Source organism: Electrona antarctica (assembly GCF_951216825.1).
Source record: "Electrona antarctica genome assembly, chromosome: 7".
Lineage (NCBI taxonomy): Eukaryota > Metazoa > Chordata > Actinopteri > Myctophiformes > Myctophidae > Electrona > Electrona antarctica.
The window spans coordinates 58,381,610-58,398,165 of record NC_136812.1 but is presented as its reverse complement, the minus strand read 5'-3'; the positions used below and the strand labels follow the sequence as shown (position 1 = coordinate 58,398,165).

Here is a 16,556-nt window from a genome sequence, read left to right as displayed (position 1 = left end):
AGGGCAAAGGGCAGGTGCTCTAGCACCACCTAGTGTCTTATCTGTGCACGCCACTGAGTTTTGAGTTTGCGTGTGCTCCTTCCGTCCATGCAGGTGATCGAGTTTGACGACGGCTCGGGGTCAGTGCTTCGCATCCAGCCTCTCAGGACGCACCGCGACGAAGCCATCTACGAATGCACCGCCGCCAACAGCGGGGGCGAGATCAACACCAGCGCCAAGCTCACCGTTCTGGAAGGTACTGTATATACAGTATATACTCTTATATACTCTATACCCTTCCCTTCAATTCAGTTGGTTCTCTGCCTTTTCTGGATCAGGGACCACTCTGAAAGTCTCAAAAGCGTTCGCATTTCCCCTGCCAATGACTTGTTTTGACATGTATTCATGGGAAGTTAATGGGCCCTATCTTGTGCCACCCCTTACCCATTATCCCTAAACTTATTTGCCATCTTTTATTATTTTGAAACATTTTAAAATAGTTCAACTAGCCGATCTACACCGGCTATTTGAACTATTGTAAAAGTTATTTTTTCAAAATAGTAAAAACAAAAAGGCAATGGCATCCGGTATACTCTAAATTGGTTTGACTAAAGTAGAGCCTAAACCACACCCATGACTAATTCAGTGCAGTTTGCAGTGTAGCGCCGTGCGCTGATTGCTGCAGTCATAATAGCAAAATGGCATTGGCCACGCCTCCACATTTTAAGTTAAGACATATGTTTTCTGGGGAGAATATATATATATATATATATATATGTAACGCCCGGGATTCGAACTCGGGCCTCCCACGTGAAAGTCCAACATCTTAACCACTAGACCAAAGGGATATCCCTCTGTACCGGGGGAGATATTAGACTTTTTGAGGCCACCAGGCAGAGGCTCTGAGCCACTGCTACACTCGCCTCCCTTTTGACCTCCTCCCACGGGGAAACCCGATCCGGGTCACGGCACCAATGTAATGCCCAGGATTCGAACTCGGGCCTCCCACGTGAAAGTCCAACATCTTAACCACTAGACCAAAGGGATATCCCTCTGCACTGGGGGAGATATTAGACTTTTTGAGGCCATCAGGCAGAGGCTCTGAGCCACACTGCTACTAAAAAACTAAAATGACATGGGCTGTTTCCCAGTTTTAATGTTAAATGTTAAATTCTGCAGTACTTACACCAGACATGACAAGGACTTCAATTGGAACTCTGAGCTGCATGCTCATGGTCACGGTCACGGAGTGGCAAGTGAGTTGTTTGCTGCTTGCTTGTCCGACAGCTGGTAAAACAGGGCTGACAACATCTCCATGTGACAGTGTTTATTGAACGGGAACGTGTTTCGAATCGATCTCGTAGGTGCGCTTTGGAACTTAAAGAGGGGAAATGATTGACGGAACGCCCCCAAGGGCTATTATCCAATCAGCCGTCAAACTGATGCACAAGACAAACAACCTTGTAAGTGCTGAAAGTGTTGTGCTGATAAAATGTCTTCACTCATGGGACGGCAGATAAACATAGCTCGGGGGCTCTGGCATCAAACAACGACACCATTGTATCTTTTTTAATTAAGCAATATTCCATGAAAGAGTGTGCTGTTTACTATTATTGCCACAACAGTGTCGCAAGTTAGAGGAATGAGGTGAAACATTCTGGTTGGTGGCCAATTAAGGTTGATGTAAGTCTTTTTATTTTTTTGTTTGCAAAAAAATTATAAAATAATTACATTTGGTATATATTCTGCTGCTTTTCCGATTCTCCATCTCTGCAGTACTTAAAGAAAGGCCCATGATACCAATTTCCTCCAATCAGGAGAGAGAACCCGGCAAATATCAGCTTCAAACTGCAGTTCCAATTTTACTGCTCGTCCATTGTCTCCACCAAGCCGGACGTCGACTGTCCGTCCGTCCGAGTTGTACAAAATCACATTTCATTATTTCACTCTTGTGAGCTTGAAAATCTGCTATTTTCAAAAGATTGTTATAGACCAATTATTTGTTTACAAACATTGGCACTAGTCGCACGGGTGACTGTTTCATGTAATCAATTCCCGACAGATCTCCAAACCTATTGTTTTGGGGAACGCTGGTTTCAGTTTATTCCACCTCCTCTTGTGTGTTGGCTGGTGAGGCGCAGAGAACAACTGATATACAAGCTCACATCGCATCGCGGATGTTACTGTTTCGCTTAGAGATAAATTATACTTGACGGGCTGCAGCTGCGCGTGCACAAACATGCTCTGCTGCCGTGATCATGGGCGCTCCTCCCATATATGTTTTGAGGACAACTGCTTGCTTTGAATTGCTATTATTGTTCACACACAACAGAAACCAAGGATTTTATATTTCAAGGGCGAGAGATCACAAGAGAGAGAGAGAGATAAAAATTATTCCTCCACACTGGGAGAAAAAGTTTGATGGTGCTGTGCAGATGGTGAGTGCAGTTAGAACTTTTCCATTGCATCTTATGAGAGGTGGGGTTCATGTGGTGCCGGCCTGCACTCGCATTCTGGTGCTTAGTGTGGTGTCGACTGATAGGCCTACTTTTAAAACTTGTGAAACATTCTGCATCATCGTGACTTTTACTTTGTTGCTTTGAGGTCGCATTCACAGTTCACACCTCTTCTTCGGTAGACTCGATGTGAATGGACGAAGAAGTAGCATAATTTTCATATATAATTTTCCCAGGAGGAAGTTGCTAATGTTGCTCTGGAGAGGAGAAGGCTGGACATCTCTGTTGCCCCCGCCGTTGAAGATGGATGGATGGATGGATGGATTGATGGATGGATGGATGGATATTAGGACAAATTGGCGTGACGGCAAAGACAAAACGGCAGCGGGGAGAATGCGTCACATCCACTTTACCCCTGGATCATTTTCAGAGCTTCCGTTGCTCCAGACTGTGTGTGACGGAATCGTTTTGAAAATTGTGTGAGGCAACAGTCTGGCCTGCTGCGAGACTATACTTATAATGGGGTTTGTCGGACCAACGGACGGTAATGACATGGACGTCACACACGTAACATCCAGATTTCCGAGACGCACCATTGCACCAATGCACACCAAACATGGCACAAACACAGGGGTCTTCAATTGAACCATACTCACTCCAGCAAACCTAAATTGCACACATACGGGGCACTGCAACAGTGTTACCGCAGTGTTAAACTTAAAACTATTGCTCTGATCCGTGCAACAAATAGGACAATGTTTTTTTAGTCTAGTTGAGGAAATGTACTCTCAACCACTAGGACTTCCATCCATCCATCCATCTTCAACCGCTTATCCGTAGTCGGGTCGTGGGGGCAACAGCTCCACCAGAGTGCTCCAGATTTCCCTCTCTCCAGAGCAACATTAGTGACTTCCTCCTGGGGGATCCCGAGACGTTCCAAGGCCAGTGAGTCGATGTGTTTCCTCCAACTGCGCCTTGGTCTGCCCCGGGGTCTCCTCCCAGTGGGACGTGCGTCGATGACCTCCCTAGGGAGACGCCCGAGAGGCATCCTAACCAGATGCCCGAACCACCTAAGATGGCTCCTTTCCAGGCGAAGGAGCAGCGTTTCTACTCCGAGTCTCTCTCGTGTGACAGAACTTCTCACCCTATCACTAAGGGAGATGCCAGCCACCCGGTGAAGAAAACTCATTTCGGGCGCTTGTATTCGCGACCTTATTCTTTCGGTCATGACCCACACTTCATGACCATAGGTAAGAGTAGGAACGAAGATTGCTCGGTAGACAGAGAGCTTTGCCTTCTGGCTCAACTCTCTTTTCGTCACAACAGTGCGGTACAGCGACTGCAATACCGCCCCTGCCGCTCCGATTCTCTGGCTGATCTCCTTCTCCGTCCTCCCCTCACTCGTGAACAAGACCCCGAGATACTTGAACTCCTTCACCTGGGGTAATGCCTCATTCCCTACCCGGACTGCACAATACACCGGTTTCCTGCTGAGAACCAAGGCCTCAGATTTGGCCAAACAAAACTTTTCATTTTTGAGATTTTCTTGTTGCTTCAATTCCTGCATGGACACGCGCACGCACGTACAAACAGGCACACGCGCGCACACGCACGCACGCACGCATGCACACACACACACACACACACACACGCACACACAACCCCTAAACATTGTCAGAAAGATGGAGGGCGGTAGAGATCTGTTGAACACTCCGTTCTAGTTAGTGAGTTTGGTCCGTGCTGATTCTCTGTGCCGATACATACCGCTTGAAAGCCGGTCTCCCTCTAGTGATTTTAATCAAAAATAAACACCCTGCTCCCTGTCTGTCTGTCTGTCTGTCTGTCTGTCTGTCTGTCTGTCTGTCTGTCTGTCTGTCTGTCTGTCTGTCTGTCTGTCTGTCTGTCTGTCTGTCTGTCTGTCTGTCTGTCTGTCTGTCTGTCTGTCTGTCTGTCTGGCTTGCTGGCTGGCTGGCTGGCTGGCTGGCTGTGTGAGTGGCTGGCTGGCTGGCTGGCTGGCTGTGTGAGTGGCTGGCTGGCTGGCTGGCTGGCTGTGTGAGTGGCTGGCTGGCTGGCTGGCTGGCTGGCTGGCTGGCTGGCTGGCTGGATGGATGGATGGATGGATGGCTGGCTGGCTGGCTGGCTGAGTGAGTGAGTGGCTGGCTGGCTGGCTGGCTGGCTGGCTGGCTGGTTGGCTGGTTGGCTGGCTTGCTGGCTGAGTGAGTGGCTGGCTGGCTGGCTGACTGAGTGAGTGGCTGGTTGGCTAAGATAAGATAAGATAATACATTTGGAGATATAGGTTTTCTTCCTGGTACAACCAGATTTTCTCTCTTTCCCAGCCAGACATGGGGGACAGGGTCCATTTGCCTGGCCCCCGGGGGGAACATTTTAACTGTAGCATTTCATGCAACATCTCCTGTAAACTATAGTCTCGTGGCTGCTGCATAAGGTGTGCCTGTGCCTTTCTTGGGATGGATCATAATCGTGCCAATGGGGAGAGTACTATAATTGCGTAGATATGTTCAGGGGTCGAAAGAAACATAGTGCATGTCTTATGGAGGGGAAGCCCTTTTGGTGGTTTAAGCATTATGTTGAAACATTTTGGAATTTTGGAAAGATCTTAAAAATGTGGCGCAAATCTTTGACCACTCACTGGGCCACGCCTCCACACCACCCCCATATTCTGCAGCGCAGCTTGCCTTAAAGACCTGGTGAAATGAAAAAAATACAGTCATAATGGTAATACGGTCATAAGTCACTCAAAATGATTACTTCCTGTAAACACAAACACTTGCGTGATGACATATACCGTTCTTCCACTCACACCTGATTTGAATTAGGGAGACACAATCAGGCTGCTACATCCTTTATCTAACTCAAGGTGAGATGATTGTCTCTACGGAGACCAATCGATACGGTTTCAAAGTGTCCTGGAGTTTGTTCCATTTGTCTGGAGCCTAAAACATGAAAGCAGTCTCTCTCCTACTGTTCATGACTGATTTTGATTGATTGAAATTTGTATTTCACAGTATGTAGAACGTGGTACATTTCAAACGAAAGCACGAGTCAATACAAAAACTTCTACTTAATTCGAGGACGAAGACATGAAAGGCACTAACACTTGTTTGCATCATAGGGTACTCCATTTTCAAAACATGAGAACATTCTAAGATGTACAAATATACACTGAAAATGAAAATGGAAAAACAGGAAATCATCATATAAAGAATGTGTACAGTATGGGGGAAAAATGGGTGGGAATACATACATGGAGTGATACCAATGTGTGTACGTGAGCGTGTTTAATATTCCGTAGTATAAGAATGAAAACATTTAAGATAAATGCAATGGGAGCTTACAACACCTCATGAATAAATACAACTCAATTGTTTTACTTAAGTAAAAGTACCAATACTGCAATTTAGAACTACTTCGTTAACAAGTAAAAGTACGGAATTGAAAATGTACTTGAGTAAAAGTACAAAAGTATCGGCATCAAAATGTACTTAAAGTACTAAAAGTAAAAGTATTCATATTGCAGAATGTCCCATTTCACAAGTTCAAAATGTGTAGAAAATCTATTGAAAATAGCCGATCTACAAGCTCACAATGTGTCGCAATGCGACGCATTGTGAGCTTGTAGATTGGCTATTTTCAAATGGCCGAAATGTGGGTTGAAGTGGTTAATGTATGTTTTTCAATCAAAATTAAAATCTCCAAAGTAACTAGTAACTAAAGTTTTCAAATAATTGTAGTGGAGTAAAACTACAAATTTTCACTCCGAGATGTAGTGGAGTAGAAGTAAAAGTACTGGAAATTGGAAATACTCAAGTAAAGTACAAATACCTCAAAATTGTACTTAAGTACAGTACTTAAGTAAAAGTACTTAGTTACTTTCCACCACTGCATATACGATACAGAGATGAGCGTTGGAAGCCATCACCAGGTAAATGCAACATAAAGCACTGTGGTTGACTGCGTCAATGTGGAAAGTGAAACATGCGTTTATTTTTATTTATTAAATTTTTTACCTCATGCCTCATTTATATAGCACCTTTATCCAAGGCGCTTTACATAGATTGTGCATTACATTCACACACCGATGGCAGAGGTAACCCGTACCGTGTAAGGCACCAACCTGCACATCGGGAGCAATTAGGGGTATACAGAGTCTTGCTCAAGGACACTTCCACACTAACTCTGGGGGCTAGGACTTGGCCAGAGTGTAGAGTAGGAGAGTATACGACACACTTTGATCTCGCCACACAGCGGGTGCCTATGGGCTATAGTTCCAAACATTGCTCCTATGGCTGGAACTATCCCATTGAGATAGAATGAGCACTTCCACATTATATTGTTACAATGGGAGTCAACGCTATAGTGTCGCCACTCTCTTACTATATTACTGTGGACTTGGCCAAACAAAACTTTACATTTTTGAGATTTTCTTGTCGCTTCAATTATTGCATGCGCACGCACACGCACACGCACGCACACACACACACACACACACACACACACACACACACACACACACACACACACACACACACACACACACACACACACACACACACACACACACACACACACACACACACACACACACACAAGGACCTCCAATATTTACAAGCAACTATACAAAGGACCCTTATAGGGTTAATAGTAATAGTGCTGCCTGTAGGACCCCGACATGTGGCCTTAGGTGACCCACTAAGTGCCTGCTTCCTTGGGCTCATTGTAGCGTATAGCTTGCTGTCTGTCCGGATAAGTATACGGCAGAGAATCAACCGCCCATGCACGCACGCACGCACGCACGCACGCACGCACGCACGCACGCACGCACGCACGTACGCACGCACGTACGCACTGCAGAGCAGAGCGGGGCAGACTTTCACACTCAAACCCTGTTTCATGTTCAGCTGTCGAACTGCGCTGTGTGACCGTGCATGCGTTGCGCGCATGCGTGGTGTGTGTGCGCTTGCCTGTGTGCGTGAGGGCCTCACAGTCAGAACAGCATCAGTGACTTGTTTTTATGGTGTGTGAACAATGCATGCAGTAATGATGATGACCGTGTCGAATGGAATGGAACGAGTGTTCACTGCATCTATTTGCCACCACTGATCTTCACTCTATATGTTAACCATTTAGACCTGAGGACGATTCTATAAAAGTCGTCTAAATCCTGACCCTGAAAAAAACCATGTTTCTATGTTAGTGGTTCTCAAACATTTTCATGTCAAGGACCCCGAAAAATATATGTTTGGCCACTGACCCCCATCTGAAAATATGTTGTTCCAGGGACCCCCGAGATAAGAAGCAAAGATTTGAGTTAAAAACGTTCGCTCGGAAAGACTATATATTCTAAGAATATAAGATTTGCGCCACATTTTCACGATTTTTCAAAAATAGCAGACCTACAAGCTTGTAGATCTGCTATTTTTTAATAGCTAAAGAGTAACATAATGCTTAAAACACCAAAAGGGGTTCCCGCCCAGAATGGGTTAACCCATTAAGACGTGAGGCCGATACTACACATGTCTTCTAAATCAGTGGTTCCCAAAGTGGGGTCCGGGGACCCCCAGGGGTCATTGAGGGAGTTCCAGGGGGCCCCCAGCTAAATGATAGTTTGGAACCAAATGGACCCTTATGGGTCTACATTACTCTGAGGGTCCATTTGGTTCCACACTCTCAGAGTGTTAAATTAACATTGATTTTACAATATAAATTGGGGGTCCCAGATATGCCATTAAACGGGGGTCTGTAGACTAATCCTCTGTAGACTAGTCCTTGAAATTAAACGGGTTGAGAATCACTATTAGAGCCGTAAAAATCTTCTCATATGGGCCGCGGTCCCTGGCATATCTTTTCAAATGGGGGTCCGCGGGCTAATTCGTGTCAATTTGGGGGTCCTTGACATGAAAACGTTTGGTAACCCCTGTTCTAAATCCTGACAGTTTTCTGAAAAAAGGATGCTGCTATATCAAACATTTCTCAAACATTTTCATATGTCAAGGACCCCCAACATTATATGTAGGCCTAGATTGCCAATTGGGGGGTGATCAGGTGTGATCAATTGGTTGCATGTGAGCTTGTGGATCTGCTATTTTCAGCATGCAACCAAGTGTAAAATGACTTATACTGGATCTCTTGTCCACTAGTCCCTTCCTAACATTTTTGTTTAGTTTTTATTTGTTGACAAAATCGACAGTATCATGGCTTAGTTTTTATTTAGTTTTTATGTGTTTTTTGTCAGTGAAAAAATGTAGTCGATGAACATTTTTCATCTTAGTTTTAGTCGACGAAATCAACACTGTCCACAACCCAATGTCTTTACTCCCAGCGTCTTACAAAGTGCTTCTGAACATGAACCATGTCGGAGGCCTGACACTGTGAGAGGGTTGAGGAAGTCACCTTTGACCTCAGAGCATGGGAGCAACATTCAGGGTTCGAGGCTCCCCCTGCTGAATTCACACCACCTTAGGGAGGTGTGTGTGTGTGTGTGTGTGTGTGTGTGTGTGTGTGTGTGTGCGTGCGACTGCGTGCGTGCGTGCGTGCGTGCGTGCGTGCGTGCGTGCGTGCGTGCGTGCGTCACTGCGTGTGTGTGCGCGCCATGTGGGGTTTTCAGCACACCTGTTTCTTCCGAGGTCGTGATCGTGACATTATTGCTTCCACTTTTTTGCACAACATAAAACCCCACCCACATTCCCATGATGCACTGGGCCATGTGTTCATTATACACATCCCCAATACAACCCCCATATTCATTCATTCATTCATTCATTCATTCATTCATTCATTCATTTATTCTCGAAATTACACTGAGTAATTCAACTCGTTTTTAGTGTTGTCGACTAATACAATATCATATAAAAACATCACAATACATCTGAAGATCAGGAAAATGAAAAGAAGGTATACATGTGAATTACATATAGGTTACAAATAGAAGCTAAGACACATTTCAAAACGATCTAAAACAGTTACATGTTGTGGGGATCTGTATTTGCTCACCAAGGTTTTAAAACGACTCAGGGGTACCAATGTGGACAATTTTAATGTAGTTTGCAGGTCATTCCATGTATTAGGGCCACAGCAGCCAAAAGCAGTTCAGAGTTAACTTTTGGTACCTTGAATTTGGGGAAATGACTTGATCTGGTGTGGTAGGGTTCAGAGTCCCATTTCAGAAATGATGAGATGCATTTATGACAATCTCCAAGCATGGCTTTATACAAGAACAGGTGCCAATGCAGTTCGCATCTCTCTGTCAGGGAGGACCTTCCAACCTTGTTATATAAAATACAATGGTGAGTACCATAGCTATCACCCATAATAAATCAAATCGATGAGTGATAAACAGAGTCTAGGGATTCATCATATTAGTACTGCCCATCGTGGGGACTGCCAGGATGTAAAAAAACAAAAAAACAAAAATCAATCATGTGGAGGACCCACATCTTGAGAACCACTTGTGTTTAGATTAGAATCTGTGTGTAGCACTAGTTGGCAGAATTCTTCCTCAGACAGTTGTGGCCTATGCCATGTCTTGCTATGCTGTGTTGTCGAAATAAACATCAAGGAACATCTAATCTGCTGTCTGCTGCCGTCTCACAATTATCTCCGCTCTCCCGTTTTGGTTAAGTTTGTATGGTCTCGTGTCCAAAATACACGACACAGTCTAGCAGACAACATAGCTCTGCATTCCACAGATAATTGCGGCGTGTTTTTTTTTCCCTCTGCACAACATTTAAAACAAAAGTGTTCCCTCGCCTAAGGGCTCCTTTGTGTCCGTGTGCCTAAAAGTACAGGCTATTCTGTTACAGGTGGCATTACGGGGGAGCGTCGTGTTCACACAACCACAATATGTTGTGACATTTAATCCGCCGTATGGTGTGTGTGCGTTGCTCTCACGGTGCGGTCTGGGGAAGTGAACGGTGTTGCCAGATTCTGCGAGGACTATGAAAGCAAGCCCAAAAAGCGACTCACCATCAGCACATTAAACCTGAAAATAGTTGATCGACAAGCTCACAACGCGCCACGTGTAGAGCAGTTGTTCTCAAAGTGTGGTCCGGGAACCCCTAGGGGACCGTGAGTGAGTTCCAGGGGGTCGCCAGCTAATTGATAATTAAGAACCAAATGGACCCTTATAGGTCTGTACTGTAACTCTCACTCAGAGTTACAGACCTCTGAGTCTGTAACTAACCCAGACTCTACAGAGTTAAATTAACTTTAATTTTACAATATACATTGGGGTCCCAGAGATAGAAATGCCATTCAATGGGGGGACCGTAGCTTAATTCAGGTCAAACCTGGGGGTGCTTTAAATGAAAATGGTTGAGAATCACTGCTGGAGCCATAAAAAATATTCTCTTATTGGGGGTCCTTGGCATATATTTTCCTCCTATTTAATGGCATTTTCATATCTGCGACCCCGGTTTATATTGTAAAATCACTTTTAATTTAACTCTGAGAGTGTACAAATGGAACCAAATGGACCCATTAGGGTCCGTTTGGTCCATTTGAGGCTATGAGAGCATAAAGGAAACTGTATACAATTGAATGCCACAGACGAATAACAGTCTAAGTCCACACTATTGATCCATAATGTATAAATGATAGATAAGGGTTCAGGACAACAAGGCCTTTTCGTGGAGGGGTCAGTCTGAAATTTGGACTTAGACTGTTTTTCGTCTGTGGTACTCAATTTACAAATTAGGCGTTTATCAGATGCTCTTAATCCAGAGCAATTTACAGTAAGCAAGAACAACACCTGGTATAAATACATTAAGGTTGTCATCAATAATCATAAGAGTAGAATATCTGTACAATGAAACTATGAGCTTAGGCTATCTGTGTCTACATTCTATGTATATCAGTGCATGTAGATATATATCAAACTGTTTGATGTCAAGGACCCCCAGATTGACACTCATTAGCCCGCGGACCCCAATTAGAAAAGATATGCCAGGGATTTTTACGGCTTTAGCAATGATTCTCGACATGTTTCATTTCAAAACATTTTTTTTTAATGTATTTGGGGACCCCCCAAAATAATTTGGCGACCCCCCGAGGGGTCGCAACCCACGGGTTGAGAACCCCTGCATTAGTCTACGGACCCCATTTAATGGCATTTCTATCTCTGGGACCCCCAATTTATATTGTAAAATCAATGTTAACTGAGAGTTAATTTAACTGAGAGTGTACAAATGGAACCAAATGGACCGTTTGTACACTCTCTGAGTTACAGACCAATAAGGGTCCATTTGGTTCCTGATCTCAAGGACCGCTGGGGGTCCCCGGACCCCACTTTGGGAACCACTGATGTATATAGCTTGGTGTGTAGAAAACACTGCTTAGCTGGTTATGTTTCACCTTGACTTCATGCCCAAACTCCCTGCAGCCACCCTGTGAGTCTGAGAAACTCTGCAGTGTTGAATGAGCTGTAATCTGTCTCACTGTCTGCATGCACACACGCGAGCGCACATGCGTGCGCGCGCGCGCACACACACACACACACACACACACACACACACACACACACACACACACACACACACACACACACACACACACACACACACACACACAGTGGTGGGAAAAGTACTCAGATGTTTTAAAGTAAAAGTACTGCAATATAGAAATATGCTGTTACAAGCAAAAGCCCAGAATTCAATAAAAAAGTACAAACGTATTGCCTTTAAAATGTAGTCCCAAAAGTAAAAGTACTCATTATGCACAATGTCCATTGTACGTTTTCAAATGATGGAAATGTATATAGGGCTTAAGTTGTTACTTATGTTTTGTAATTGCGTGCGTGCGTGCGTGCGTGCGTGCGTGCGTGCGTGCGTGCGTGCGTGCGTGCGTGCGAGTGACCTGAGACGGCTCATATAGAGTTTCATTCCGCCTTTTATTCACCAGACTTCTCCTCACAACAAGGTATACACTCTCCAACCCCATGTATCCAAAACAATATGAGGGGCCAGGAGGGCTGAGGGGCCGACCCCCCCCCCCCCCCTCCTCCTCCCACGCCTGGAATTCGGAACCCACCCCCCCAGGGAGAATATTGACTTACTTCACCTGTATCCAGGGTTATGTTGTGTTCTGGTCTTTTTCTTCTTTTCTCTTTTGTGTCCATAATGTGAAGGATACGTATAGTGTCGACCTTTTGGTTTTGTTTTGTTTTGTTTTGCCCGTAAACTTAACGTCCTACTTCGATCGTATACCGCAGCGTCACACACAAAGTATAGGAAAAGATCCACAAGCTGGAAAGGAGTTTGTGGCAAAGACCCGCAAAATGCCGCTATAATATATGTGGACCAGTGTTTCGTTGACTAAAACTAAGACGGAAAATGTTCGTTGACTAACCTTTTTCCACTGACGAAACTAATTGGAAACTAAACGAAAACTAAGCTATGATGACTAAAACTGAGACTAAATATACTGACAATTTCGTCAACCAATACAAACTAGACTAAAATGTTAGGAAGGGACTAGTGGACAAGAGATCCAGTATAAGTCATTTTTCACTTGGTTGCATGCTGAAAATAGCCGATCTACAAGCTTGTACATCGGCTATTTTCAGCAAGTGTAAAAACAATCATTACGATGGCATCAAGGCCCGCCAAAATACATTTTCAGTCGACTAAATCAACTGTAGATTTAGTCGACTAAAATCCTATGATAGGTGACTAAAATGTGACTAAAACTAAATGAAAACTATTCAAGAGACTGTCTATGACTAAAACTGCGTGCGTGCGTGCGTGCGTGCGTGCGTGCGTGCGTGCGTGCGTGCGTGCGTCTATGTCTATACAGAGGACCAGATCCCCCACGGGTTCCCCTCCACCGTCCCCAGCTGAAAGTGTGTATGTGTGTGTGTGTGTGTGTGTGTGTGTGTGTGTGTGTGTGTGTGTGTGTGTGTGTGTGTGTGTGTGTGTGTGTGTGTGTCTATACAGAGGACCAGATCCCCCACGGGTTCCCCTCCATAGACATGGGTCCCCAGCTGAAGGTGGTGGAGCGCACGCGGACCGCCACCATGCTGTGCGCGGCCAGCGGAGACCCGGACCCCGACATCTCCTGGTTCAAGGACTTCCTGCCCGTGGACATCGACGGAGGCGACGGGCGAATCAAGCAGCTCCGCTCAGGTTAGTGTGCCTCGTGGTGGGAACACATGCAGTACTCGCGGGTTTTACTTCCGTAAAAGTGTCAACATATACTGCCATGTAGAACTATTATTTTACAAGTAAAAGTGTGGTCATCAAATGTACTTACTTGAATGCAATTGAGTATTGGCATCAGCATGTACTAAAAAGTACCGAAGGTTAAAAGTACGGATAATGCAGAATGTTCCACTTCAAGTTTTCAAACGTATACAAATCTTTTGAAAATGGCAGATCTACAAGCTCACAGTGCGTCGCACTGGAGTATAGAACTAAAAGTATTGGAAATTGGAAGTGTCTCATGTAAAGTACAAATACCTCAGCATTGTACTCACCCTGAACGCCCAGGACGAAGTTCTTGTCCTTTCTATTAATAGCGCCCGACGCCCAGGACGAAGTATTGTCCAAAAGACGAAGTTTATTGATACGAGAACAGATCGCATGGCTGTATAGCCCAGGCGCGCCTCCTGGGCTCTCCTCGGTGACGCACAAGAGTGAGACGTCATCGAAAAACTCCCTCCTCTGTTTAGCTGATGAAAACGAAAATCTTAAAAAAGTTCATAACTCGCGATCTAAATCATCCCGTCTTTTTCTGAAAAAAAGATCCTGTGTTAGACGGCGCTCCGCGGTCCAGTCGCTAGTCTCGATATATTTATTCTTGTCTCCCGTTGTTGTCGATCGACTCTACAGTGGTGTGGCTATTGTTAGCTGCTACACAACATCATGAACTTCCGCCGGTCCGTCCGGAAAAGGCGCCCGTGTTTATAAATCGACTGGGCGCATGAATGTAATGGATTAAATAGTTCCGGGCAATTAAAGTGTTAAGTACAGTACTAAAGCTGACACTGGAGTGTGACACTGGACCGCGCCATCTTAAGTTGCGCGCGCATCTACGTGCGTTCTATGTGCTGCTTTCAATGGCGTTTATCTCCAAATCGGCGCGTTTCTGGTCAAAACACAGTTTTTCAACGGCCGACAACCGGCACTGTCATACTTGCGGTCAGGTTTTTTTCTGCACCCAGCGAGAGAACAACAATCGAATGCCACAGACGAATAACAGTCCACACTATTGATCCATAATGTATAAATGATAGATAAGGGTTCAGGACAACGAGGCCTTGGAGGGGTCAGTCTGAAATTAGGATTTAGACTGTTTTTCGTCTGTGGTATCGGTCAAGAGACCACACACACCATTACGTCATCGTAACATCCGGTTACGGATATTTGGCTCTTCAAAATAAGGTTTGAAAGGGAAAAAAAACCTTGGTAATGTGCGATAAATAAATACATTAATCCCGGCGGGGATTGTGTTGATTGAGTACTTTTATTAGTCACAAATGTAAACAGCATGTCAGACATTTGGGGCTCTATTTCCGTCCATGCTAAACCCCTTATGCCTAAACGTATTTGCCTTTTTTTCTTTTTAACTATTTTGAAAAATGTTTTTGAATAGTTCAACTCAGCCCAGTGTCCCCCCAGTGCCCCCCCAGTGCCTCCCCAGTGCCTCCCCAGTACCTCCCCAGTGTCTCCCCAGTGCCAGTGTCCCGCCAGTGCCTCCACAGAGCCTCCCCAGTGTCCCCACAGTGCCTCCCCAATGGACCCCCAGTGCCTCCACAGTGTCCCCACTGTCCCCCCAGTGCCTCCACAGTGTCTCCTCAATTTTTAAGACAGAGTAAAAAAAAAGAAAGGGTACAGGCTAAGGATAAAAGGTTGGCACAAAAACAAGTCACGGGGACTTGTTTCCATTGTGGTCTTACATTACATATCGGTTTATATTACTATACTATAATCGCTGTCCTATACATCAACAGGACAGCAATTTCGTGAATGGCTTTTTTTATATATACATTTTGCCATATTTGTAACCGTATAAGCCTGAAGCCCAAATATATCAGATCTACAAGCGTGTCGCGCGGCGATCAGCTATTTCTCTGAGCATGACTCTGGCTTGCTACTACGTGTATGTAAATCATCTTTGACTCGAATTCCAAACCTCTAAATGTAACCCTAACCCCAACCTGAATCTCCTTCTAAGTGTCACAGGTATCTCTAAAAAAATCATCTCTAAAAAGCGAGGTCGTCACAACGTTGATTTTTTTTCTATACTTCATGTGGGGACATCTGGTCCTCGCAAGTACTGTATTGTAATACAAACAAGACACATGCACACACGCACGCACGCACGCAGGCTGAGAGATTCACTTTGCTGTGCTGCCGTTGCCAATGTTTGAGCCGTCATGTTGACACTTTGAAGGTGAAATGACGCCTGTCTCATGTTCAAAAATGCATTTTTTTCCCCTTCTGACAGATGAGTGTATCGTTTTCATGGGTCTTAGCAGGGACGTGCACATATAGACATCAAAGGGGGCTTCAGCCCCTGCCCTTTAACCCGTCTGTAAAACAACTGCCATTTCCAGACCACAAATGCAGCATTTACTACGGTGAAAGAAATGCAAATGCCACTCCTTTCCATGCCACACGGAAGGCAGCATTCAGGAGAATTGCTTTTTTTCCGAAGTCTCCTGAACTTGAACACAGTATTTTGTGTTGAACAAATTTGTTTAGAAATCCATCGCTATTTTTGTCCAAAAGTGCCCTCTTACGGGATTTCAGCCCCTGCCTCTCTAATACTCTCTGCACGTCCCTGGGTCTTAGCATCGTCATTTGGGTCAGAAAACTCGCTGTGTGTGTAACTCCATGTCACACGCCGCCAAAATGTCATTTTCCAAGCACTGTAGTGTGTCCACCGTTTGGACCGTTCACAAAGTCGACACAGCCTCGTGGCGTTTTCCTTTGAAACCTGTGCCAGCAGACAGGCTAGAAGTTGAAGCATGCATGCATTCGGAGTTTCGGACGGACGTTTTTCTGCATCTGCATTTGCGAGACAAACGCGCTGCATTCAAAAAGCCTCGTTCAGAACTAATTAAACATCTGCAACAAAGACAACATTATTTTAAGCCTGATTTAT

General features: G+C 44.9%; 1 protein-coding gene across 1 annotated transcript in view; it reads left to right on the top strand.

The window, feature by feature from the left end:
• Positions 1-16,556, top strand: part of LOC306925925 (receptor-type tyrosine-protein phosphatase F-like) — a gene marked incomplete at its 5' end in the record, with an annotated part of 147,415 nt that overhangs the window by 5,909 nt on the left and 124,950 nt on the right. The window contains 2 exons of the mRNA XM_079505074.1: positions 94-235; positions 13,385-13,573. Coding sequence (XP_079361200.1) covers positions 94-235; positions 13,385-13,573 — 331 coding nt within the window. The remainder of the gene's footprint in view (positions 1-93; positions 236-13,384; positions 13,574-16,556) is intronic.